This window comes from Lithobates pipiens, unplaced genomic scaffold (assembly GCF_037356315.1).
Source record: "Lithobates pipiens isolate NorthernLeopardFrog02 unplaced genomic scaffold, aLitPip1_a1.2 Scaffold_6, whole genome shotgun sequence".
Lineage (NCBI taxonomy): Eukaryota > Metazoa > Chordata > Amphibia > Anura > Ranidae > Lithobates > Lithobates pipiens.
Window position 1 is genome coordinate 6,913,225 of NW_027507881.1, and position 26,954 is coordinate 6,940,178.

A 26,954-nucleotide genomic window follows, 5' to 3' on the forward strand; every position below is an offset into this window, starting at 1 on the left:
CGCTTTAACAGTTGACAGTGAGTCTATAGCCAAGGGGGGGAGGAGGGAAGAGCCTTGCCATTCCAGGCTATGGGGCTGTGTGTTTCTGTTGATGCGCACAGTGTAGGGATACACAACTGTGCATGCAAGGGGTGGATCCATAGGAGGCTGCAAAAGATAGGAACCACCCTGTCCACCGCTCTCATGCCTCCCCGGGTTTTGCGTGCCAATGCGGATGCCGCCGGGTAGAGGGGGAGGGAGATCACCAAATGTATGTTTGCTGATCTCTCCTTTCTATGTATAATGTCACTTTTTAGGCCCTGGTGTCACTATCTGGCTGGGGAAGAAACTACAGTGGTTAACTAGCTATTTGAAGCCCACCTCTGTTTTTTTTTTTTCTTTTTTCTCTCACTCTCTGTATATTTTATTTTTTTACACATTTTTTTATTATTATTTTTTTTTTACACACACTTTTTTTTATCAGGAGATAGATACATCATATGTCTCTCTCTCTCCTTACAAAAAAAAAAAGTGTGTGTAAAAAAAAAAAAAAAAAAAAATTATAATAATAATAAAAAAAATGTGTAAAAAAAAAAAATAGACAGAGAGTGAGCGTTAAAAAATAAAATAAATAATAATAATAAAACAAAAATTTAAAAAAATCCTAGACCAAGGTTTGATCAGTGCCAGGGTTAGTGTTTGGGTCAAGGTCAAATGTCAGGGTCAGTATTTTTTTTTCTTTTTATACAACATTTTTTTTTCTTTTTATTTATTTATTTATTTATTGCATTGGTGTCAGTGTGTTTTAGGTAGGATAAAAAAAAATAAAAAAAAAAATAAAATAAAAAGCCAAATGGACACTATTGTTTCTGGGTTGTCATACGGGTACAGACAACACATAACATACACATATGTGGTATCGCTGCGATCGACAGGAGCCGGAGAATTTATTCTGAATCGGTCTTTGGTGGAAGGTCATAGAAATAGCAAGAAATGTATAGCTAAATAAAAAATAATTATTTATTTATTTATTTATTTTTTTACTATTTTATGAGGTACCTGTTGCCATTTATTACTAAATAAAAGACCAATTTGCCCTGGAAAAAAAAATAAAAAAGCGATGTAAATATCCTGGGTGCTCAACCTGTGGCCCTCCAGCTGCGGCGAAACTACAAGTCCCATGAGGCATTGCAAGCCTGAGAGTTACAAGCATGGCTCCCACAGGCAGAGGACTGATGGGACTTGTAGTTTCCGCAAAACAACTGGAGGGCCGCAGGTTGAGCAGCCAGAAGCAGTTGTGATGATTGATATGTACAGTTTTGCTATCGCATGCCAAAGTTGCACAACTGTGTTCAGGCATTAGCATTTGTTTTAAAGGGGTCATGAAGAGGTTAATGCTCTTTATGGAGGAAGGCTGCTTTCACGCTGCTCCAACGCAAAAATGCTGCAAAACCGCATATGTGTTTTTGCTGCGCTTTGCCCACGTTTTCTGGGTGCCCATTACCCAGCATCAAAGCGGTACAGCTAAAGGGACTGCATTTTTTTCTGCGTTTTTAAAAAAAATGCAGCAAAAACGCATCAGTGGGAAACAGCTGAACGGGATTATATTTATTAACCGCTTGCCGACCAGCCGCCGCCATTAACTGCAGCAGGTTGGCACGGCTGCGCGAATCGCCGTAGGTGTACGTCGGGGCGCTTTAAGAGCAATAGCAAGCCCGCCGCGCGACGCCGGAGCCGATGCGCGTGGCTGGCGGCCCCCGATGTCCACCAGCCACCCGCGATCGCTCTGCAGAGAGGCAGAACGGGGATCCGTCAATGTAAACAAACGGATCCCCGTTCTGTCAGGGGAGGAGCGAGAGATCGTCTGTCCCTAGTGATCAGGAACAGCGAGCTCTCTCCTCCTACAGTCAGTCTACTCCCTAAGGAACACTTAACCCCTTGATCGCCCCCCCTAGTGTCAACCCCATTCCCTGCCAGTGACATTTATACAGTGATCAGTGGCTATTTTTAGATCTGATCGCTGTATAAATGTCAATGGTCCCGAAAAAAAAAGTGTCCGATCTGTTCCGCCGCAATGTCGCAGTCCTGCTAAAAATCATTGATCACCGCCATTACTAGCAAAAAAATAAAATAATAATAAAAATGCCTTAAATCTATCCCCCATTCTGTAGCCGCAATGTCGCTGTCCCGCTAAAAATCGCTGCTCACCGCCATTAGTAGTTAAAAAAAAAATAATAATATAAATGTCATAAATCTATCCCCTATTTTGTAGCCGCTATAAATTTTGTGCAAACCAATCAATAATCGCTTATTTGCGTTTTTTTTTTTTTTTTTTACCAAAAATATGTAGAAGAATACATATTGGCCTAAACTGAGGAAGACATTTTTTTATTATAGCAAAAAGTAAAAAATATTGTTTTTTTTTTCAAAATTGTTGCTCTTTTTTTGTTTATAGCGCAAAAAATTAAACAAAAACGCAGAGGGGATCAAATACCACCAAAAGAAATCTCTATTTGTGAGGAAAAAAAGGATTATTTTTGGGTGCAACGTCGCACGACCGCGCAATTGTCAGCTAAAGCGACGCAGTGCCGAATCACAAAAACTGGCCATTAACTACTTAAGGACCGCCTCATGCTGATATACGTCGGCAGAATGGCACGGCTGGGCACAAACACGTACAGGTACGTTGCCCTTTAAGAGTCCAGCCGTGGACTTGCGGCCCGGTTCTGAGCTCCGTGACCGCGCCCCGCAGGACCCGCGGACCCGATCGGCGCTGGTGTCCCGCGATCGGGTCACAGAGCTGAAGAACGAGGAGAGGTAAGTGCAAACAAACCTCTCCCCCGTGCTTCCTAGTGAGCCTGTCACTGATCGTCTGTTCCCTGTCATAGGGAACGACGATCAGTGACGTCACACGCCAAGCCACGCCCCCCCTATAGTAAGAAATGCACATTAGGCCACACCTAACCCCTACACAGCCCCCTAGTGTTAACACCTTCACTGCCAGTGTAATTTTTATAGTAATCAATGCATTTTTAGTCGCACTGATCACTGTATTAATGACAATGGTCCCAAAAATGTGTCAAAAGTGTCCGATGTGTCCACCATAATGTCGCAGTCACAATAAAAATCGCAGCCATTACTAGTAAGAAAAAAAAAAATGTAATAAAAACGCCATAAAACTATCCCCTATTTTTTAGACACTATAACTTTTGCACAAACTAATCAATAAACGCTTATTGCGATTTTTTTTTTTTTTTTTTACCAACAATATGTAGAAGAATACTTATCGGTCTAAACTGAGGAAAAAAAATGTTTTTTTTATATATTTTTTTGGGGGGATATTTATTATAGCAAAAAGTAAAAAATATTGCATTTTTTTACAAAATTGGCGCTCTATTTTTGTTTTAAAAAAAAATAAAAACCGCAGAGGTGATCAAATACCACCAAAAGAAAGTTCTATTTGTGCGGGAAAAAAAGGACGTCAATTTTGTTTGGGAGTCACGTCACACGACCGCGCAAATTGTCAGTTAAAGCGACGCAGTGCCGAATCGCAAAAAGGGGCCTGGTCCGTTAGCTGCAAAATGGTCCGGGGCTTAAGTGGTTAAGGGGGTAAATCCTTCCGGGGCTGAAGTGGTTAATGTATCTGTTATGTGTTGATTATACTTGATCGCATGCTATATATATATATATATATATATATATATATATATATATATATATATATATAATTTTAATATATATTATTTTATTTTTAATTTTTTTTCTGTATAAGTGGTTAAGGCGTCCTGTACTCTCCGCGTTTTCTATGGAAACTCTCAGTTGTAGACAAAATTCCCCGGAGCCCCAGCGGGACGTAATCCATTAAACTCTGAAGATATTCCCTGACAATGGATCCATGTCTGATGTACTCCCTGTCCTGATTACACACACGGAAAGGGCCATTCACAGCCAGCGAACCGCGCTAAAGACTCCCCCGAGCGTCCAAAGTGGCCCCTGGAGACATCACTCATACCTTTTTTAGGGGAAAATAAATGGGGATGCGGAGCGCCAAACGTAGAGAGACTCCGACCTGCTTCGCGAAAGAAAGCCCCTCGATGCCTCATCCCGCATCCCTCGGCATTGACACAATAGCGCTAGAAGTATACACCCCCCGCCCCCCCCCCTCCGATTAGCGGAATAAGGTCAAAGACATAAACGACCCGAGAAGTTTCTGGAACCCGGGACTGGAGGACGGTCACGGTCCAAGTTTCCTGGTATTTGATTTCCAATAGAAGCATTAGAAAAGTAATTGTTCCGCAGCGACAGTAAACACGCGAACCACGGCGGGGCCGCCATAGCCCCGTTCGATGCGGGGTTAAGTGCATTTCACATAAATAGCAATTGCAGCAAATGGCGTGTATGTAAATGGCGAGAGGGGGAGGAGCGCCCCGGCTTCTGATAAAATGAGTTGTTAGCGTCTGCCGATAAATAGAACCTTTCAGAGTAACAACCATTGATTTTAATGTTGTGGCGAATTTGTGTATCTGTGACCGCTGGCTCCTGCTGGGGGGAGTCTCGGCTATGAAATGGTTAATTGCGGATCTTAAAGTGACACTCAACTTCTAAAAAAAAAAACTTTATTGGAGTGTACATTCTATGTTTAAAAAAAAAAAACGTCCCTTCTACTGCTCTCAGCCTCCTCCAAATCTGACTTCCTGGTAGAGGGTGGCTACGTTCGTTCCCCATGGCCTCAATGTATGCAGGAACCCTCTCCTGCTCACTCCCAGGCATGTACTGGCCATCAGGACTACCGGGAGTTTTCCAGTGGGCTGATGGCTCAGTAGACCAGTTTTAGTGACAGCCTGGGCCTGTCAAAGTAATGGCTGTGTGGCGTCCGCAGCGTAGATCATCCCCGGCTGTTCCCTGTGTCCTCCTCCTCTGACGCATGTGCTCCAGCCGCTCCTCCGGTCCCCTGTCCTTCTCCTCCTCCACCCCCTCATCCCCCCTGCACCCGGATTTCCTCCTCTCTTCTCCCACCTGCTGCTGGGGGGGGGAATGTGTCAGGATGTAGAGCGGAGGGAAGGAGCCAGTAAATATGTAATTTACCGGCCCTTTGCTTTTGTTCTGTGTCCTCCTCCTCTGCCCCGTGTGCTTCAGCCGCTCCTCTGGTCCCCTAGCCTTCTCCTCCTCCACCCCCCTCATCCCCCCTGCACCCGGATTTCCTCCTTTCTTCTCCCGCCGGCTGCTGGGGGGGGGGGGGGATGTGTCAGGATGCCGAGCGGAGGGAAAGGGCCAGTAAATATGTAATTTACCGGCCCCTTCCTTTTCTTGATTGGACACATTGAGCGATTGCTACTGTGTCTTTTGATGTGAGCAGAGTAAACTCTGCATCAGTTTATGAATGAACAGGAGCTGCTGGGTGACCCCGCCCCCCCTGGCGCCACGGGGAAGTCCCGTGGTGTCAGAGGGGGTGGGGTCACCCGGTTACGTCACCGGGTGGCCCCGTCCTCAGTTTTATAGGAACTGTCAGGCGGGAGCCTCCCATGGCAGCTTCTCTTTTTTTTTGTCCGTCGTCAGCTTGATAGAAGAAGATGAACGGACATCGTGGGGCATTTTTACTTTTTTCTTTTTTAATAAAGGACGTGTCCCAAGCTGTTTCTTGTCTTTTTTACCATTTTGACACTTTTTTGTGAACGGGGGGGAGGCCGGGATCTGGGGGTCCCTTGTTAAAGGGGGCTTCCAGATTCCGATAAGCCTCCCCGCCTGCAGACCCCCACAACCACCGGGCAAGGGTTGTGGGGATGAGGCCCTTGTCCCCATCAACATGGGGACAAGCTGCTTTGGGGGGCTACCGCAAAGCACCCACCCATGTTGAGGGCATGTAGCCTGGTATGGTTCAGGAGGAGGGGCTTTTGGGATTTTGATGTAGGGTTCCCCTTAAAATCCATACCATTCAGGTCTGGTATGGATTTTGGGGGGGACCCCTACACCATTTTTTTTAATTTAGCGCAGAGTTCCCTTAATTTTCATATCAGACCCGAAGGTCCTGGTATGGATTTTTTTTTAAAATTTTGGTTCGGGAGTTCACCTTAATATTCATACCAGACCCAAAGGGCCTGGTAATGGACTGGGGGGGAGGGGGATCCCATGCTCTTTTTTTTCAATGAGTTTTATATATATATTGCCGGGACCCGACAATTCATTATAGCCGCGATCAGTTTTAAATGACTTTTTTTCCTTTAGAAATGTCATTTTGCTGTGGTATTGTTCTAAACATGGGAAAAATGCACTACTTTACAGGCACAGTATAGACACCCCCCCAGGCACAATATTTAAAGGAATATTTAAATTTATTGTTTCACTTTAAGCATTAAATAAATCACTGCTCCTGAAAAAAAACGGCCATTTAAAAAAAAAATGTTTTGAATTGATACGTGTCCCCTGGGGCAGGAGCCGGGTCCCCAAACATGTTTTATGACAATAACTTGCATATCAGCCTTTAAAATTAGCACTTTTGATTTCTCATGTTAGTGTCCCACAGACTTTAACGGTGTTCCCGGCGGCTTTCAAATTTTCACGCGAATACCGCATATTGTTCGCTGTTGGGCGAATAAGCGAACACTCAATGTTGGAGTCGAACTTACCTTTGACTCCAACATCAGTCTCATCCCTAGTTATTATTATTATTATTATTGGTTATAATAGTTATAATTCGTAACTTTGGATAAATTCGTTACGTTGACTAACAGGCAAATTTGAAAGGAGATTCCAATACCTATAATTTAAAAGTTGGTTATTAGTGAGTTATTATTTTTTTTTTTTTTTCGGATTTTCTTTCTTATTTTTGGATTTTCACATTTCTGAATTTTTTTGGGAGTTTACGGATTTACGCATTTTAAAATGTTCCGATTTTCGAATTTTCAAATTTGCGGATTTTTGAACTTACAAATTTATGAATTTTTCGATCATAACGAATTTACGGATTTACGCATTTTTCGAATTTATGAATTTTCGGACTTTCGAATTTTCAAATTTACTGATTTTCAAACTTACAGATTTTACGAATTTCGATCATAACGAATTTTCAGATTTTAGAATTTTCAAATTTACGGAATTTACAAACTTCCGAATTTACGAATTCGCGGATTTACGCATTTTTGAATTTACGATTTTTCGGATTTTAGAATTTTCTAATTTACGAATTTTCAAACTGACGAATTTACGAATTTCGATCATAACGAATTTTCAGATGTTAGAATTTTCAAATTTACAGATTTTCTAACTGACGCATTTACGAATTTCGATTATAACGAATTTACGAATTTTCAGATTTTAGAATTTTCACATTTATGGATTTTCAAACTGACGAATTTCGATCATAACGAATGACCCGATTAATGAAAAAGAACACATTTTTCGGCAGTGCACATCTATACATATCGCTGTGCACGCCAAAATTAGAGCAATAATCCTAGCGCCAGACCTTCTTCATAGCACTAGACTGATGACCTATAGGGGCTTTTAAAGCGTCACCTATAGAAAATATAGCGAACTGTCGCCATTTCACGGGCGTGTGCAAACTTCAAAGTTTGGTGTGTTGGGTATCTATTTACTTGGTGAAACCTCCTCTTTTATATTTTAGAAAAAAAAAATTAGGTAATTTATTGCATTTTTGTGCCTCCCTAAAATTAATTTTAATGTGTTTTTTTACCTTTGTGCAAATAGTGTGTGGCCAAAAAATTTAATAAAAAATTGGATCTACCACAATTTTTTTCTCTAGGGTGTCTTTTTTCTGAAAATAACACAACAAAAGGAAAATAGCCCATGGGACTTTGAATGAGGCAAGCATGGGGGCCAACAAAGTAGCGTAAAACATAGTAACACGGTTTATTAAAACCTCAGTAAATGCACAAACATAAAAGCCAAAGCGGTTAGCATGATGACAAATTGCTTGAAACATAAACATGTAATTGTATACGACGTTTGAATTGTACTGGCATCTATAACTCGACGCGTTTCGCAAGCCACTGCTCGCTTCTTCAGGAGGAGATCATTAGGTGAATAAGCGAGCAGTGGCTTGCGAAAAACGCGTTGAGTTATATATTTGATTTTTTTTATTTTTAATAAATTTGCAAAGATTTCAAACAATCTACTTTCGCGTTGTCATTATGGGGGGGGGGGGGGGATTTTTTGTAGAATTTTGAGGAAAATAATGAATTCAATCCATTTTGGAATGAAGCTGTAACATAAGAAAACTTGGAAAAAGTGAAGCGCTGTGAATACTTTCCGGATGCGCTGCATATCACATACCTGGGGAAGCTGACACTCACTGTAGTAGTCGGCGCTACTACAGTTTTCAATACAATCTTGTGCCGAGCAGTTGCCCCACTGCACGCTGGCCACTAGGGGTCGCTTACTTGGCATTGCTGCCATTCAGAGTGCCTTGTAAAAATGAATGTAAAGTGTTCTCTGATTGGACGAGGTGGAGAGGAGAGGGTGGCGATGTCATAATCTCCACCTCGTCCAATCAGAGAATACCTTGTATGTGTTTGCTCGCACAGTGATTTGCAGGTGTTTTCCGTGGCCGTCCTATTCTTGTCAATTGGGATGCAGCGGCCTCACAGACACCAATGCTTCCCATTAGACATCCTTGTGGGCAGGGGAGTCCCTGAATGCACGCTGTCTGTGTTTGGGACCGTGTGATTTTGGGGGGGGGGGGGGCAGTGACTGTCTGCGTGCTTTCTGCTGTGCCCCCATTGACATGAATGCAGGGAACTCCTGTTCACCCCCTTGTGGGCAAACACAGACCTTGTACAGGTATATACATACAAGGCATTCTCTGATTGGATCTCCACCTCATCCAATTAGAGAACCCCATTGCAGGGGCATATGAACGGGGGGGGGGGGGGGGTCGCAGGAGCTGGCCCTTGCACAGGTGTACGCTTAAAGTGGCTGCAAACCCTTCCATATACCCAGTGCAGTGACCGGCCTCCCAGGATACACAGAGATAAAACAAACCCTCCTACATAAGTGGTACCTGTTTATCTGCAGTCTTCTCTTCTCTACAGCTGTTCAAAGTGTGGCATTTATAAAGCTTGTCTGAGCTGTCAGAAAGCAGGGGGCGGGGAGCCGACATCTGGCTTAGTGATGAGAGCTGCCAGCTTGTTGGATGGAAGGGAATGAGGGACACCTATCAGCAAAAGTATGGAGGCACAGGACACACCCCTGGCCACGCCCCCTTAAAGGAGAATTGTACAAAAAAAAAAAACAAGATTGGTTTAACCCATTGTTTTTTACCACTATTATTCTTTGATATTGGCTTTTGGAATTTACAAATGTAGCAATTTAGAAATCAGATGAAAGGTTTAGCGCTGGGAATTTTATTTTATGCATTTTATACACATCTATATAGATCAGACCAAAATGAGGGACAAATGAGGAGGAAAGAGGGACAGAGAGACATTGCTCCAAATCAGGGACAGTCCCTCCAAATCAGGGACAGTTGGGAACTATGCACAACCCCTCTCATACAGCACACAGGAACAGAGCTGAGGCTGTCAAACACAGGCTGTGTGCTGGAGTTCCCTCCTCTGTCACCTTTTTTTCTCTTGGTGTCAGGAAAACTTGTCAGAAATGATTCTAGCTGATAGCAGAGGAAGGAGGCAGCAGACATAAATTACACTTAGTGCTCTGGACTGAGATAAGTACACACTAGAGCAGGGATCTGCAATTAGCGGACCTCCAGCTGTTGCAAAACTACAAGTCCCATCATGCCTCTGGGTGTCATGCTTGTGGCTGTCAGAGTCTTGCAATGCCTCATGGGACTTCTAGTTCTGCAACAGCTGGAGGTCCGCTAATTGCATATCCCTGCTATAGAGGGATATGCTTTGTTCAGATTTCATGTCTGAGGATTACACCCACTTTATGTACACCCCGTGTGATGGAGGCTTTATATGATTATCTTTTGTCTCACCTGTGACTGGTTTTATCTTGGCAGGTGACACCATGAAGCTCTTCGCTGCCTTGGGGTGGACGGTGGAGGTGTTGGTTTTGTGCCTGGTGCTCGGAACGGCCGTCTTGCTGAATCCAGAGGATCCCAACGTCTGCAGCCACTGGGAGAGGTACGGCCATTCGCTACAGGAACCCCCCGGAAATCTGGGGGGGGGGGGGTCTAGACCGATATTGTGTGTTCATTTTATAATATAAGTAAAGGCATTTATTTATTTATTTTTTAGCTCCCCCCCCTCCCCCCATCAGGATTTTATTGCCATCTGTGCCCCCCGTTAGGGAGATGCGCCCTATTTATCTATTTATCCAAAAGTGAAGGAAAATAACACATTTTGGGTTGTCACCAGAACAGGAATAGAAGGAAAATCTTCCAATGGGGGTCACTTGTTCTGGTGACACCACGGGATTATCTCCCTTTGGAGGGATTTCCTCTCACTTCCTGCTTTAGCTATGGGACAGGAAGTTAAGGGAAATCTCCCCAATGGGACACAGATGGCATACAAAAAAAAGACAGGGGTTATCTATAAAATAAATTTTATTAATTTTACCTGTCAGTGGTCAGAACGGTATGGCTGTACAGTGTATGGTGTTTTAGCAAACATTTGTTTATTCCTTTATTGCCTGTATTCCCTCTCCTCATTGAACGACACGATAAATATTCACACGCTGAACAAACATTTTTTGTAAAATGATTTCTAATTTTCTGAAATTGGTCTTGTGTGTATAATAAATAGTATACAACAAATAATAATAATAATGAATACAGTAACATGCAATAAATACTAATAATAAATATGCAATAAATAATAATAATTAACATGCAATAATAATAATAAAAATACTACTACTAATAATAAATACAGTAACATACAATAAGTACTTATAATGAGTATGCAATAAATAATAACAATAAATACATACAATAATAATAATAATAATAATAATAAATAATATACAATAAATAACAATAAATAACATACAAAAATATTATATAATGCACAATAAATCATATAAAATAAATAATAATGAATACAGTAACATACAATAAATATGAATAATAAATATGCAATAAATAATAACAATAAATAATAATAATAATAAATACAGTAACATACAATAAGCAATAATAATAATAATAAATAATATACAATAAATAACATACAATAATATTATATAATGCACGATAAATCATTTACAACAAATAATAAGGAATACAGTACCATACAATAAATACTAATAATAAATTTGCAATAAATAATAACATTAAATAGCATACAATAATAATAATAATAATATACAATAAATAAAAAATAGCACACAATAATATATAATGCACAATATATCATATACAATAAATAATAATAATAAATACATTAACATACAATAAATACTACTAATAAATATGCAATAAATAATATATACATAATATACAATACATAAAAATAAATAGCAAGCAATAATAATAAATAATGCACAATATATAATAATACAAAACATGCAATAATAAATAATGTACAATAAATAACATACAATAATAAATAACATAAAATAAATAAATAAAACTAACAAACAAATAATATGCAATAAATAATAAAAATAAGTAACATACAATAAATAATAATATTAAATAACATACAATAATTCATGTATTATGTTGTTAAAAAGAAACACAATATACAGCTGTACGTAAGCAGTGATTGGCTGACATTTATCATGCACCAGCACCATTATTTTCTGAAATTGGTCTTGTTTGTGGTAAATAATAGTATTAAATAATATACAAAAATTAATTACAATAAAGAACATACACGAATAATAAAAAATATACAATACAATAAATAACATACAATAATAATAATAAATAATATCCAATAAATAATAATAAATAACATACAACAAATAATGTACAAGATTAATATCCAATAAATAATAATAATATTACATGAAATGCAATATATAATGTATTACATTAATAAAAAGAGTATAAAATTTGCCTGTGCATTTTAAGGTGGATGTTTGGTTGGATATATGTCTATACATGAGGGAGATGATTGGCTGACTTTTATCACACGCAGTCACCATTATCCTCTGTCGGGCTGTTATTGGAAATGATTTTACAGAGAAAATGTGTGATTAGCTGTGAAGAACTCGGGCCGTTCTGACTTCAGCACCATGGAGAGCGACGTGCGCTGAGCATTCGTTCTGTTTATTCCCTCCGATTGTTCTATTTATTACTGCAGCTCTATGGAGTATAATATTTTATTGTTGCAGAGTCACGGCTAAGAGTCAGTCACATGAAGCTCACACCGACGCGTTCCACAAACACCTCAAATTGCAGGTTCGCTTGTATAACATTTTCTGGTTGCATAACATTCCCCGGTGATGAATATTTTTCCCGATTGTATTCATCCATCCGAAAAAATGATCTACATAGGGAACATGGGGAGGGCACTTGGCTGAATCCTTCTACAGCACATACATTCCATATATTGCCGGGTGCCATAGGTGAATCAAAGCGTTTAAATCCAAAAAGGAAAATGTAACATATTGCAGCTTACCAATCATTAGATGTGGTGGCTGCATTCGTTTTTAATTTTTAGTTTTTTTATTATTAACTGTTTTTGTTTTTACTTCCTTTAACAGTCCAAGCTGTGATGGTGGGGGGGGGGGGGGGGGGGGGGGATAGTGTTAAATGTATTAGCAGATTTAAGCCAAACTTCATCTCACACTTTATAAACAGTTGCAGCAAGCATTTTTTTCCCTTCTGGGATAAAGGTTTTCAATGAATACGGTAGATAAAAATGGATCATTTTATACGCCCCAGACAGTTGTAAGCGGTTTGTCTCATCCACGTAAATGAATACATTCTGCTGGAGACAAAACAACAGACTTGCTGGCTGGATCACCTGATGAAAATACCTATCAGTGCCTCCTCATTAGTGCCTCCTATCAGTACCCATCAGTGCATCCTCATTAGTGCCCATCATGCCGCCTATCAGTGCCGCCTATCAGTTCCCTATCAGGGCCGCATATCAGTTCCCTATCAGTGCCACCTATCAGTTCCCTATCAGTGCCACCTATCAGTTCCCTATCAGTGCCGCATATCAGTTCCCTATCAGTGCCGCATATCAGTTCCCTATCAGTGCCGCATATCAGTTCCCTATCAGTGCCGCATATCAGTTCCCTATCAGTGCCACCTATCAGTTCCCTATCAGTGCCACCTATCAGTTCCCTATCAGCTCCCTATCAGTACCGCCTATCAGTTCCCTATCAGTGCCACCTATCAGTTCCCTATCAGCTCCCTATCAGTACCGCCTATCAGTTCCCTATCAGTGCCACCTATCAGTTCACTATCAGTGCTGCCTATCAGTTCCCTATCAGTGCCGCTTATCAGTGCTGCCTATCAGTTCCCTATCAGTGCCACCTATCAGTTCCCTATCAGGGCCGCATATCAGTTCCCTATCAGTGCCACCTATCAGTTCCCTATCAGCTCCCTATCAGTGCCGCCTATCAGTTCCCTATCAGTGCCGCCTATCAGTTCCCTATCAGTGCCGCCTATCAGTTCACTATCAGTGCTGCCTATCAGTGCCGCCTATCAGTGCTGCCTATCAGTGCCGCCTATCAGTGCTGCTTATCAGTGCTGCCTATCAGTTCGCTATCAGTGCCGCCTATCAGTTCGCTATCAGTGCTGCCTATCAGTTCCCTATCAGTGCCGCCTATCAGTTCGCTATCAGTGCCGCCTATCAGTTTGCAATCAGTGCTGCCTATCAGTTTGCAATCAGTGCCGCCTATCAGTTCCCTATCAGTGCCGCCTATCAGTTCCCTATCAGTGCCACCTATCAGTTCACTATCAGTGCTGCCTATCAGTTCCCTATCAGTGCCGCTTATCAGTGCTGCCTATCAGTTCCCTATCAGTGCCACCTATCAGTTCCCTATCAGCTCCCTATCAGTGCCGCCTATCAGTTCCCTATCAGTGCCGCCTATCAGTTCACTATCAGTGCTGCCTATCAGTTCCCTATCAGTGCCGCCTATCAGTTCACTATCAGTGCTGCCTATCAGTGCCGCCTATCAGTGCTGCCTATCAGTGCCGCCTATCAGTGCTGCCTATCAGTGCTGCTTATCAGTGCTGCCTATCAGTTCCCTATCAGTGCTGCCTATCAGTTCCCTATCAGTGCCACCTATCAGTTCCCTATCAGTGTTGCCTATCAGTTCCCTATCAGTGCCACCTATCAGTTCCCTATCAGTGCCACCTATCAGCTCCCTATCAGTGCCACCTATCGGTTCATTATCAGTGCCGCCTATCAGTTCCCTATCAGTGCTGCCTATCAGTTCCCTATCAGTGCCACCTATCAGTTCCCTATCAGTGCCGCCTATCAGTTCCCTATCAGTGCCGCCTATCAGTTCCCTATCAGTGCCGCCTATCAGTTCCCTATCAGTGCCGCCTATCAGTTCGCTATCAGTGCCCCCTATCAGTTCCCTATCAGTGCCGCCTATCAGTTCCCTATGTATATATATAATGTTTGGGGTGGTTTTATAGCAAAAAAAAAAAACTGTTTTTAATTTGTAAACAACAAATCTCAGAAAGTGGAGTTCCACTCCCCCCCCCCCCCCCACTCACCTCTAAATGCCTGTTGCTAGGGGGTCCGTCGCAGTCTACCTCCTTCGGCGCCTGGGCTCCTGACGTCACTTCCCCTTGGCCCAGGAAGGGAGATCAGCTCTCCCCCCTCACTCCCTCCCTCTTGTCAATCATCTGGGACACGTGACCAGTCCCAGATGATTGCGCGGCCAGTGACGGTGCGCGGCGCTGCTTGCGCATGCGCAGTGGGCGTTAACTGTATGCCCACAGTTAAAATGCCGGTACCGCCGAGCGTAGGGGGGGGGGGGGGGGCGGGGTTGAGAGCGGGGCTTCAATCCCCCACATCGCTGGACCCTGGGACAGGTAAGTGTCCGATTATTAAAAGTCAGCAGCTGCAGTATTTGTAGCTGCTGACTTTTAATTTTTAAGTGGGACCCCGCTTTAAGTGGTGAAATGGACTGTAGTGCAATTCTCCAAAAATGCACAAAAAAATGCCGTAGGTGTGAATCCGGCCTTGGCAGTCTGTCCAGTATAAAGGGGTGACGAGACCAGCAGGTCGGGGTTCTCCTTTAGGTGTCAGACGGGTTCTGCCCCGGCAAATCCCGACCCGTCAGAGAACATTTCCGATTGGCTCTGGGCTCTGCTGGCATTAGTATGGGCCATATTCATCCTGCAGAATAGATTGTTTTGTTGGCAGGCGTTCCACTTTTCATTAATCTTTTCCCTTCATTAATTAAAGCAGATTTCACACACAATAGCGATGTTGGGTTTCTTGTATTTTAGAAAAAGCTTCGCCTCCCAATCACTCTGTAAGGGTGCGGTAAACCTCCACCTACCTCCACCTACCTATGGTGCCATGTTGAAAGGAGCCATCTGCTACACCTCAAGGGGAAACGCCACCCCTCAATACTTCCATGTCGGATTAACCGAGGATTTTTTTTTTTTTTTTTACGCCTGTGTTGCTGCGCTTTTCAGGCGCTTTCGGAAACCGTCGCAACACGGGGCCCTTTTAACCCCTTCTTTTGGGTTAAAATCGCCCCTCTAGCGGTCTAAAAAGCGCAGCTTAAACAGCGATAAAGCGTCACTAAAACGAACGACGCTTTAGCGCTGACGCGGCCACGGCCACAGTGTGAAAGGGATCTAACTGATAATTGCGCGGACATGCAGCGCTGTACCCAAATAGCATTTTATACCATTTTTTTTCAAAGGCTTTTTTTTTTTTTTTGCGCCATAAGGGAAAAAAGTTCAGAAAGTTCTGAAAAAAAAGACCCAATATTTTCTACTTTCTGCTATAAAACACATCCAATAAAAATAATAATAATAAAAAAATTCTTTATAAATATAAACCTAAAATATATTTTTGGTCAAAATTTATAAAGAATTTATTTTTATTTTTTTGGATGTGTTTTATAGCACAAAGTAGAAAATATCAGTTTTTTTTTTAATTTCGGTCTTTTTTTATTTTGGTCAGAATTCTTTGTCTTTGGTTAATAAAAAAAACAAATCTCAAAAAGTTTATATGGAATGTGTAAAAAAAATTTTTTTTATAATTTTTTTTTTTGGGGGGATTTGTTTTATAGCAGAAAGTAGAAAATATCGTTTTTTTATTTTTTTTTAATCTGTCTTTTTTCATTTTGGTCAAAATTCTTTGTCTTTGGTTAAAAAAAAAAAAAAAAAAAAATCTCAATAAGTTTATATGGATTGGTGTGTGAAGTAACAGCAATCCATATAAATTTATTAACTTAAATTACAAATCTCAATAAGTTTATATGGATTGTGTAATTTTTCTTTATTATTATTTTTTTTTTGATGTTTTTTATAGCAGAAAGTAGAAAATATTGCTTTTTGTTTTTTTAAATAATAATAATATCTCAATAAGTTTATATGGATTGGTTTGTGTAAAATTTATTTTGTTTATATTTTTTTTATGTGTTTTATAGCAGAAAGTAGCAAATTGTGTGTGTATATATATATATATATATATATATATATATATATATATTTTTTTTTTTTTTTTAATCTGTCTTTTTTCATTTTGGTCAAAATTCTTTGACTTTGGTTAAAAAAAAAATCTCAATAAGTTTATATGGATTGGTGTGTGAAGTAACACCAATCCATATAAACATAGTAACTTAACCTACAAATCTCAATAAATTTATATGGATTATGTAAAAAAGAATTTTTATAATTTTTTTTATGTGTTTTATAGCAGAAAGTAGAAAATATTGTTTTGTTTTTTTAAAATCTGTCTTTTTTCATTTTGGTCAAAATTCTTTGTCTGGTTAAAAATAAGTTTATATGGATTGTGTACATTTTTTTTTTTTTTATAATTTTTTTTGTGTTTTATAGCAGAAAGTAGAAAATATGTTTTTTTTTTTTTTTTTTTTAATTTCTGTCTTTTTTTATTTTGGTCAAAATTCTTTGTCTTTGGTTAAAAAAAAATCTCAATAAGTTTATATGGATTGGTTTGTGTAAAATGTTTTATATATATATATATATATATATATATATAATGTGTTTTATAGCAGAAAGTAGAAAATATCGTTTTTTTTTTTTAAATCTGTCTTTTTTCATTTTGGTCTAAATTCTTTGTCTGGTTAAAAATAAGTTTATATGGATTGTGTACATTTTTTTTTTTTTTTATAATAATTTTTTTGTGTTTTATAGCAGAAAGTAGAAAATATGTTTTTTTTTTTTTTTTTTTTAATTTCTGTCTTTTTTTATTTTGGTCAAAATTCTTTGTCTTTGGTTAAAAAAAAATCTCAATAAGTTTATATGGATTGGTTTGTGTAAAATGTTTTTTATATATATATATATATATATATATATATATATATATATAATGTGTTTTATAGCAGAAAGTAGAAAATATCGTTTTTTTTTTTTTAAATCTGTCTTTTTTCATTTTGGTCAAAATTCTTTGTCTTTGGTTATAAAAAAATATATATCAATAAGTTTATATGGATTGGTGTGTGAAGTAACACCAATCCATATAAACATAGTAACTTAATTTACAAATCTCAATAAGTTTATATGGATTGTGTAAAATTTCTTTTTTTTATAATTTTTTTTTTGGATGTGTTTTATAACAGAAAGTAGAAAATATAGTTTTTTGTCTTTTTTTAAATTCGGTCTTTTTTTCATTTTGGTCAAAATTCTTTGTCTTTGGTTTAAAAAAAAAAATCTCAATAAGTTTATATGGATTGATGTGTGAAGTTACACCAATCCATATAAAACATAGTAAGTTAACTTACAAATCTCAATAAGTTTATATGGATTGTGTAAAAAAAAAAAAATTTTTATAATTTTTTTTTTTTTGGATGTGTTTTATAACAGAAAGTAGAAAATATAATTTTTTTTTTTATTCTGTCTTTTTTCTTTTTGGTCAAAATTCTGTCTTTAGTTACAAAAAAATCTCAATAAGTTTATATGGTTTGTGTAAAATGTATTTTTTTATAATCTTTATTTTGGATGTGTTTTATAACAGAAAGTAGAAAATATCGGGTTTAAAAAAAAAAAAAAATAGGTCTTTTTTCATTTTGGTAAAAATTCTTTGTCTTTGGTTAAAAAAAAAAAAAATCTCAATAAGTTTATATAGATTGGTGTGTGTACATTTTTTTCTTTTTTTTATAATTTTTTTTTTGGATGTGTTTTATAGCAGAAAGTAGAAAATATCGGGTTTAAAAAAAAAATTGGTCTTTTTTCATTTTGGTCACAAATCTTTGTCTTTGGTTTAAAAAAATAAAATAAAAAAACTCAATAAGTTTATATGGATTGGTTTGTGTAAAATTTCGTTTTTTATCATTTTTTGGGATGTGTTTTATAGCAGAAAATAGAAAATATTGGGTTTAAAGAAAAAAAAAAAAATTGGTCTTTTTTCATTTTGGTCAAAATTCTTTGTCTTTGGTTAAAACAAAAAGAAAAAATCTCAATAAGTTTATATGGATTGTTTGTGCAAAATTTTTTTTTTTTATATAATTTTTTTTTGGATGTGTTTTATAGCAAAAAGTAGAAAATATCGGGTTTAAAAAAAATAAATAAAAAAAAATTGGTCTTTTTTCATTTTGGTAAAAATTCTTTGTCTTTGGTTAAAACAAAAAGAAAAAAATCTCAATAAGTTTATATGGATTGGTTTGTGTAAATTTTTTTTTTTTTTATCATTTTTTTTTTTTTGGATGTTTTATAGCAGAAAGTAGAAAATATATATAAGAATTTCGACCAAAATGAAAAAAGACCGATTTAAAAAAAAAACCAAAAAAACGATATTTTCTACTTTCTGCTATAAAACATCCAAAACAAATTATAAAAAAAAACTATTTTACACAAACTAATCCATATAAACTTATTGAGATTTTTTCTTTTTATTTTAACCAAAGACAAAGAATTTTGACCAAAATGATTTTTTTTAAAAACTCCCGATATTTTCCACTTTCTGCGATAAAAGATATCCAATAAAAAAAAAAATCCAATTTCTTCATCAGTTTAGGCCAATATGTATTCTGCTACATATTTTTGGTAAAAAAAATAAAAATAATCCCAATAAGTGTATATTGATTGGTTTGTGCAAAAGTTATAGTGTCTACAAACTATGGGATATTTTTATGGAATTTTTATTTATTTTTTATTATTTTTACTAGTAATGGCAGCGATCAGCAACTTTTAGCGGGTCTGCGACATTGCGTCGAACAAATCGGACACTAAGTGAAACCTTTTGGGGACCCATTACACCAATACAGTGATCAATGCTAAAAAATATGCACTGTCACTGTACTAATGACACTGGCAGGGAAGGGGTTAACACCAGGGGCGATCAAAGGGTTAAATGTGTCCCTAGGGCCAGGGATATGCAATTAGCGGACCTCCAGCTGTTGCAGAACTACAAGTCCCATGATGCATTGCAAGACTCTGACAGCCACAAGCATGACACCCAGAGGCAGAGGCATGATGGGACTTGTAGTTTTGCAACAGCTGGAGGTCCGCTAATTGCAGATCCCTGTCCTAGGGAGGTGCTTGTACTATGGGAAGACTATGGGAAGACAGAGATCTGTGTTCCTGCTTAACAGAAACACAGGATCTGTCACGACTGATCGGCGGGTCCCGCTAGACATGGGGTCCGCCGGACCCGCTGATTGGCTCCCGCTGTGTCCAATCGCCGGAAGTGGAGAAAATGTACAGGAACGTGATTTTTGCCTGTAGGAGCCGCCACCCTGCAGTACATATCCGTGGGGCGGTCGGCGAGCGGTTAATGGCCTCCCAGTCTTAGTCCGTTGGGTTCAATATTGAGTTGGCTCCGCCCTTTGCAGCTAGTAACAGCTTCAACTCCTCTGGGAAGGCCGTCCACAAGGTTTAGAAGTGTGTCTATGGGGATGTTTGACCATTCTTCCAGAAGTGCATTTGTGGAGGTCAGACACTGATGTTGGACGAGAAGGCCTGGCTCGCAGTCTTCACTCTAATTCATCACAAAGGTCAGGACTCTGTGCAGGCCAGTCAAGTTCCTCCACCCCAAACTCAGTCATCTGTGTCCTTATGGACCTTGCTTGCCAACTCGTTTTGCACTGATAAAGGGGGCATGTCCCCCAAAACGCGTCAGTCTGATATTATCATCCTTCTGAACCTGAGGAAGTTCTATGGTGGGCTTGCTGGTTGCTGGGTTTTATACAGCGCTAGGATTCATGCTGGTTCTGTGAGTAGATCTTGTATCTTTTATCCTCTAATAAAGTGCATGGGATAATGCACTAGGCGTTTGCACCCTTTGTTCTTTTTGTTGTCTACTCAGCTCAGGAAAACACGAACAGGCAAAAACAATCAGTCACCGCTCCACTCACTAACTAAACTTAACCTAGCAGGCTAAGTAGAGAAGAGTGCTACGTCCATATCTCAGGAGGCTTCAAACAGGGGGTGGGGGACGGACATCATCTTCGCTTAGGGCAGACTATCTCAACCTTTTTCAACACGGAGGAACCCTTATGGTAACCTTTCGATTTGAGGGAATTCCTCTTAAAAATGGCTATATCTACAACTCATGATACATTTGTGGGATGGTCAATGGAAGAGTGCTCCTCACATCTGTGGTCTTGGGGAATTATTTCCCCCTGACTACAGAGAGCTAAAAAGATCATTGGCGTCACTGGGAACTTATCTGAGAGGCAAAAATCGGTCATTGCTAAAGGAACCCCTAAGGCCGCGTACACACGGGCGGACTGTTCGCCCAACTAAGTTCGTCAAACAATCCGACAAACAGTCCGTTCAAAATTTGCATGAACGGACTTGACCACACACGATGAGCAGACAGTCCGCTGAAAGCGTGCGCGATGACGTGTACAGCACGTACGACGGGACTAGAAAAACGACGTCCTATACACTGCAATGCAACCTTCGGCCGTGTAAACCCTTTCTGAGCATGCGCCATACTTAGTCCGTCCAACTTGCCTACACACGAGCGGACTGTCCGCTGAAACCAAGTTTGGACGGACAAAACCAAGTTTGAACGGACTGTCTTACGGAAATTCCGTAAGACTTTGTTCGTCAGATTGTCCGCTGAAACAGTCCGCTGAAGCCCACACACGAGCGGATTGTCCGCTGAAACACTGTTCAGCGGACTAAGTTGGGCGAACAGTCCGCCCGTGTGTACGCGGCCTAACAATCATTGGAGGAACCCTGGTTGGGAAACCCTGGCCTACGGTAATATGACGCTAAGTATGGCACAATGGTTAAAAACACGGGGACATGACCAAAGGATGGATGAAGGTCCGTGGGATGGTCAATGAAAGAATGCTCCTTACATCTGTGGTCCTGGGGAAGAATTTCCCCCCCTACAGAGAGCTAAAAAGATCATTTGTATCACTGGGAACTTATCTGAGAGGCAAAAATTGGTCATTGCTAAAGATACCCCTAACAACCATTGGAGGAACCCTGGCCTAGGGTAATATGACACTCAGTATGGTACAATGGTTAAGAACACGGGGACATGACCAAAGGATGGAGGATATCAGAATTGGGAGGGTGGAAGGGAGCTAAGGAGGTAGACACAAGGATGGATGAAGGTCCGTGGGATGGTCAACGGAGGAGTGCTCCTTACATCTTTGGTCTTGGGGAAGAATTTTCCCCCCTACAGATAGCTAAAAAGATCATTGGCGTCACTGGGAACTTATCTGAGAGGCAAAAATCGGTCCTTGCTAAAGAAACCCCTAACAACCATTGGAGGAACCCTGGTTGAGAAACCCTGGCCTAGGGTAATATGAAGCACAGTATGGTACAATGGTTAAGAACACGGGGACACGACCAAAGGATGGAGGATATCAGAATTGGGTGGGTGGGAAGGAGCTAAGGAGGTAGACACAAGGATGGATGAAGGTCCGTGGGATGGTCAATGGAAGAATACTCCTTACATCTGTGGTCTTGGGGAAGAATTTCCCCCCCTACAGATAGCTAAAAAGATCATTTGTATCACTGGGAACTTATCTGAGAGGCAAAAATTGGTCATTGCTAAAGATACCCCTAACAACCATTGGAGGAACCCTGGCCTAGGATAATATGATGCTCAATATGGCACAATGGTTAAAAACACGAAGACGTGACCAAAGGATGGAGGATATCCGAAATTGGGAGGGTGTGAGGGGAGCCAAAAAGGTAGACACAAGGATGGATGAAGGTCCGTGGGATGGTCAACGGAAGAGTGCTCCTTACATCTTTGGTCTTGGGGAAGAATTTTCCCCCCTACAGATAGCTAAAAAGATCATTGGTGTCACTGGGAACTTATCTGAGAGGCAAAAATCGGTCCTTGCTAAAGAAACCCCTAACAACCATTGGAGGAACCCTGGTTGAGAAACCCTGGCCTAGGGTAATATGACGCTCAGTATGGTACAATGGTTAAGAACACGGGGACACGACCAAAGGATGGAGGATATCAGAATTGGGTGGGTGGGAAGGAGCTAAGGAGGTAGACACAAGGATGGATGAAGGTCCGTGGGATGGTCAATGAAAGAATACTCCTTACATCTGTGGTCTTGGGGAAGAATTTCCCCCCCTACAGATAGCTAAAAAGATCATTTGTATCACTGGGAACTTATCTGAGAGGCAAAAATCGGTCATTGCTAAAGATACCCCTAACAATCATTGGAGGAACCCTAGCCTAGGGTAATATGATGCTCAGTATGGCACAATGGTTAAAAACACAGGGATGTGACCAAAGGATGGAGGATATCCGAAATTGGGAGGGTGGGAGGGGAGCCAAAGAGGTAGACACAAGGATGGATGAAGGTCTGTGGGATGGTCAACGGAAGAGTGCTCCTTACATCTGTGGTCTTGGGGAAGAATTTCCCCCGACTACAGAGAGCTAAAAAGATCATTGGTGTCACTGGGAACTTATCTGAGAGGCAAAAATCAGTCATTGCTAAAGAAACCCCTAACAACCATTGGAGGAACCCTGGTTGAGAAACCCTGGCCTAGGGTAATATGACGCTCAGTATGGCACAATGGTTAAGAACACGGGGACATGACCAAAGAATGAAGGATATGTCAGGGCTGGTTTAGCCCTTCCTTCTCTGAGCTGGCTGCTCAGCTGTCGGCTAATTGCCAGCTCTCTTCTCTCTCCACAGTTATCAGCTGTTCCCGATCATGCTCGTCTGACCTGCCTACTTAAAGCTGTCCAGCTCACTTCACCTCTGCCTTCGCCTTGGTCACATCACAAGAAACCATCTCCTGCGGTTCTGTTTAAAGACTGGCTTGCTGACATCCCTTCTGGCTCCTTATCCTGCTTGCTTATGCTCTACTTGGATCCCTGACATCTGGCCTGGCTGACTACCCAATCTGGTTATTGAACTCTGGCCTGGCTGACTACCAGATCCGGTTACTGGACTCTGGCTATGCTTTGACTACGCTTTTTCTATTTACCTTTTTATTTTTATTTAATAAACAAGTGTGATTTAATTGTACTTCTGTCTCGGTCTGATTCATGGTTTCTGACAGGATATCAGAATTGGGTGGGTGGGAGGGGAGCCAAGAAAGTAGACACGAGGATGGATGAAGGTCCGCTTTAATGGATTTAGCTGATATCACCGGTTCCCCGCCAGGCAGCTCTAGAACGTGTTTAATCTAAAGTGTCTCCGATGAAATCAAGGATCTCGCCTCCCTGTTCTCTGAGTATCTTTATGTTGTCAAGCCGCCTTTTCATTTATACTCGGTGGTAAAGGTTAATGTTTTTGGAACGGAAGCAAAATAATTACAAACAATAGCTGCTTGTCGGGTTCTTTTCTCTCGGAAATAAAAAAAAAATGCCGCTTAACGGGCTTGTTGAAGATCGGAATTCAGTCATTTCAATATCATTTGGTACGTCGTGAAGCCCTCTGTGCCAAAATAGCGTGTTTGATTGCTGTTTCACTTTAAAATATAACATTTCGAGGAGCTCATAGCAAAACACTCAACCACCTGTGAATGTCCTTCAGAATGCTGAGAGGCTTGAAATGTATCTTTAGTATTTTTTTGGGTTTTTTTTTTTTTGCTGTATATCAGTGCCACAGATCTTCACCTTCCTAATGGCTTGTGCAGAATGCTACCGTGATTCCTTCAGCTTTAGATGTTGGGTATGCAAAGGACTTCTTTTGTTTTCTTGGAGAATAGGTGCAGGTACTCCCCTCCTCCGAGTTTCCCCTTTGTCTCCGCCCCTTACCCGCCTCTGAGGACCATCCCTTGCTTCCACTCCCTACCCACCTACCAGTACCGCCCCTTGCACAGAGTACAGAACTAAGAATTTGTATGGAATTTGTTAGTGATAATAATACAAGCAGTAAAATAGATCCCCTGCAGCCAGTAATAATAGACCCCACCCCAGCAATAATAGATCCCTAGCAACAATAGATCCCCAGCGATAATAGACCACTACTAAAATAACAGACCCCCCCCAGCAATAACAGACCCCCCCCCAGCAATAATAGACTTCCAGCAATAACAAACACCCCCCCCAGCAATAACAGATCCCCCAGCAATAACAGACCCCCCAGCAATAACAGGCCCCCCAACAATAATAGATCCCCAGCAATAATAGATCCCCAACAATAATAGATCCCCCAGCAATAATAGACCACTACCGCAATAACAAACCCCTATTATTGCTGGGGGGGTCAGCAATAACAGAACCCCCCACCAATAATAGAGCGTTACAGCAATAACAGACCCTCCCAGCAATAATAGACCCCTCCAGCAATATTAGAACCCCCAGGAATAATAGACCTTCCCAGCAATAATAGACCCAATAGCTCACAAGCCCCAAGAACATTATATTGTTAAAAGTATTGGGACACCTGCCTTTACACGCCCATGAACCTTAATGCCATCCCAGTGTTAGTCCGGAGGGTTCCATATTGAGTTGGCCCACCCTTTGCAGCTATAACAGCTTCAACTCTTCTGGGAAGGATGTCCACAAGGTCTAGGAGTGTGTCTATGGGAATGTTTGACCATTCTTCCAGAAGCATCTTTGTAAGGTCAGGCACTGATGTTGGACAAGAAGGCCTGGCTCGCAGTCTTCACTCTAATTCATCCCAAAGGTGTTCTATCAGGTTGAGGTCAGGACTCTGTGTAGGCCAGTCAAGTTCCTCCACCCCAAACTGGCCCACTATTAATACTACACTTGTTGGACTTGGAAACGGGGAGTGACTTGCCACTCGCTCATCCATGTCTTTATGGACCTTGCTTTGTGCACTGGTGCGCAGTCATGTTGGAACATGAAGGGGCCATCCCTAAACTGTTCCCACAATGTTGGGAGCATGGAATTGTCCAAAATGTCTTGGTATGCTGACGCCTTAAGAGTTCCCTTCACTGGAACTAAGGAGCCACGAACAACCCATGAAAAACATCCCCCCACACCATAAACCCCCCTCCACTAAATGATTTGGACCAGTGCACAAAGCAAGGTCCATAAAGACATGGATGAGCGAGTTTGGGGTGGAGGAACTTTACTGCCCTGCACAGAGCCCTGACCACAACCCGATAGAACACATTTGGGATGAATTAAACTGGAGACTGCGAGCCAGGCCTTCTCATCCACATCAGCGCTGACCTCAGAAATACGCTTCTGGAAGAATGGTCAAACATTCCTGTAGACACACTCCTTAACTTTGTAGACATCCTTCCCAGAAGAGTTGAAGCTGTTATAGCTGTAAAGCAGGGGTCTAAAATTTGCGGCCCCCCAGCTGTTGCAAAACTACAAGTCCCATGAGGCATTGCAAGGCTGACAGTTACAAGCATGACTCTCAGAGGCGGAGGCGTGATGGGACTTGTAGTTTTAAAACAGCTGGAGGGCTGCCAGTTTGAGACCCCCCTGCTGTAAAGTGTGGGCCAACTCAATATTGAACCCTACGGACTAAGACTGGGATGCCATTAAGGTTCATGTGCGTGTAAGGGAAGGTGTCCCAATACTTTTGGTAATATAGTGTATGTATACATATCTCCTCCCAACTTTTTGAGATGGGAATGAGGGACACCTATCAGCAAAAGTATGCAGGCTTAGGACACACCCCTGGCCACGCCTCCCTTAAAGGAGAATTGTACAAAACAACAAGATTAGTTCAACCCACAAGTGCTTTCTTTACCTCTACTATTCCTGGCTTTTTGAATTTATAAATGCAGCAATTTATAATTTGGATGAAAGGTTTAGCACTGGGAAACACTTTTTGAAAGATAAAAAGTGCATTTTATATACACCTATATAAATCAGACCAAAATGAGGGACAAATGAGGAGGACAGAGGGACATTGCTCGAAATCAGGGACAGTCCCTCCAAATCAGGGACTATATGTATATGGGTGCTGACTCACCCCTGACCTCACCGTGGGAGGCCCCTACCTAAAAGGGGCCTAACACCTGGTGTCACTACCTGCTGTGCCAGCCACCAGGGCCGTTTTTAAGGCAGGGCAAAAGGGGCAGCTGCCCTGGGCCCTGTCATTTTTGTGGGGCCTAAAGCAGATGTCTCATACTGGCCAACTATCCTGGTTTAAATTCCCTTGTCCCTCGAGGTTTTAGTCATGTGCTGTGTCCCGATATCTCAGTGTGAAGTGCTGCTACTATTGCTGCCCAGCTCTGCCCTATTGTTGTGTACAGATGACTTACCGGCAGACCCTGTGTTTACATGTAAATTACCGGCATTCATATGTAAATAGGGGATATCATGCCTCCCTGAGGTCATAGCCACAGTAATCTCTAGCAACCAATCAACAAGCAGAAATCATGTGCTGTAACCTCTAGCAACTAATCAGTTAGCGGTAATGTGTGCTGTAACCTCTAGCAACCAGTCAGTGAGCGGTAATGATACACTGTAACCTCTGGCAACTAATCGCAATCGCTGCCTCTGATTCAGTAAACTGATTTTGAGTCTAGCTGCTAGTTATTGTATGTCTCAGAGAAGGTGGAGAGCGAAACT

The 26,954-nt window shown here is 40.8% G+C and overlaps 1 protein-coding gene across 4 annotated transcripts in view; it reads left to right on the plus strand.

Moving 5' to 3' along the window:
• Positions 1-26,954, plus strand: part of LOC143958211 (multiple epidermal growth factor-like domains protein 11) — a 970,559-nt gene that overhangs the window by 128,668 nt on the left and 814,937 nt on the right. For all 4 annotated transcript variants that reach the window (XM_077467688.1, XM_077467691.1, XM_077467690.1 and 1 more), the window contains exon 2: positions 9,956-10,079. In XM_077467688.1, coding sequence (XP_077323814.1) covers positions 9,964-10,079 — 116 coding nt within the window. In that variant the 5' untranslated portion in view covers positions 9,956-9,963. The remainder of the gene's footprint in view (positions 1-9,955; positions 10,080-26,954) is intronic.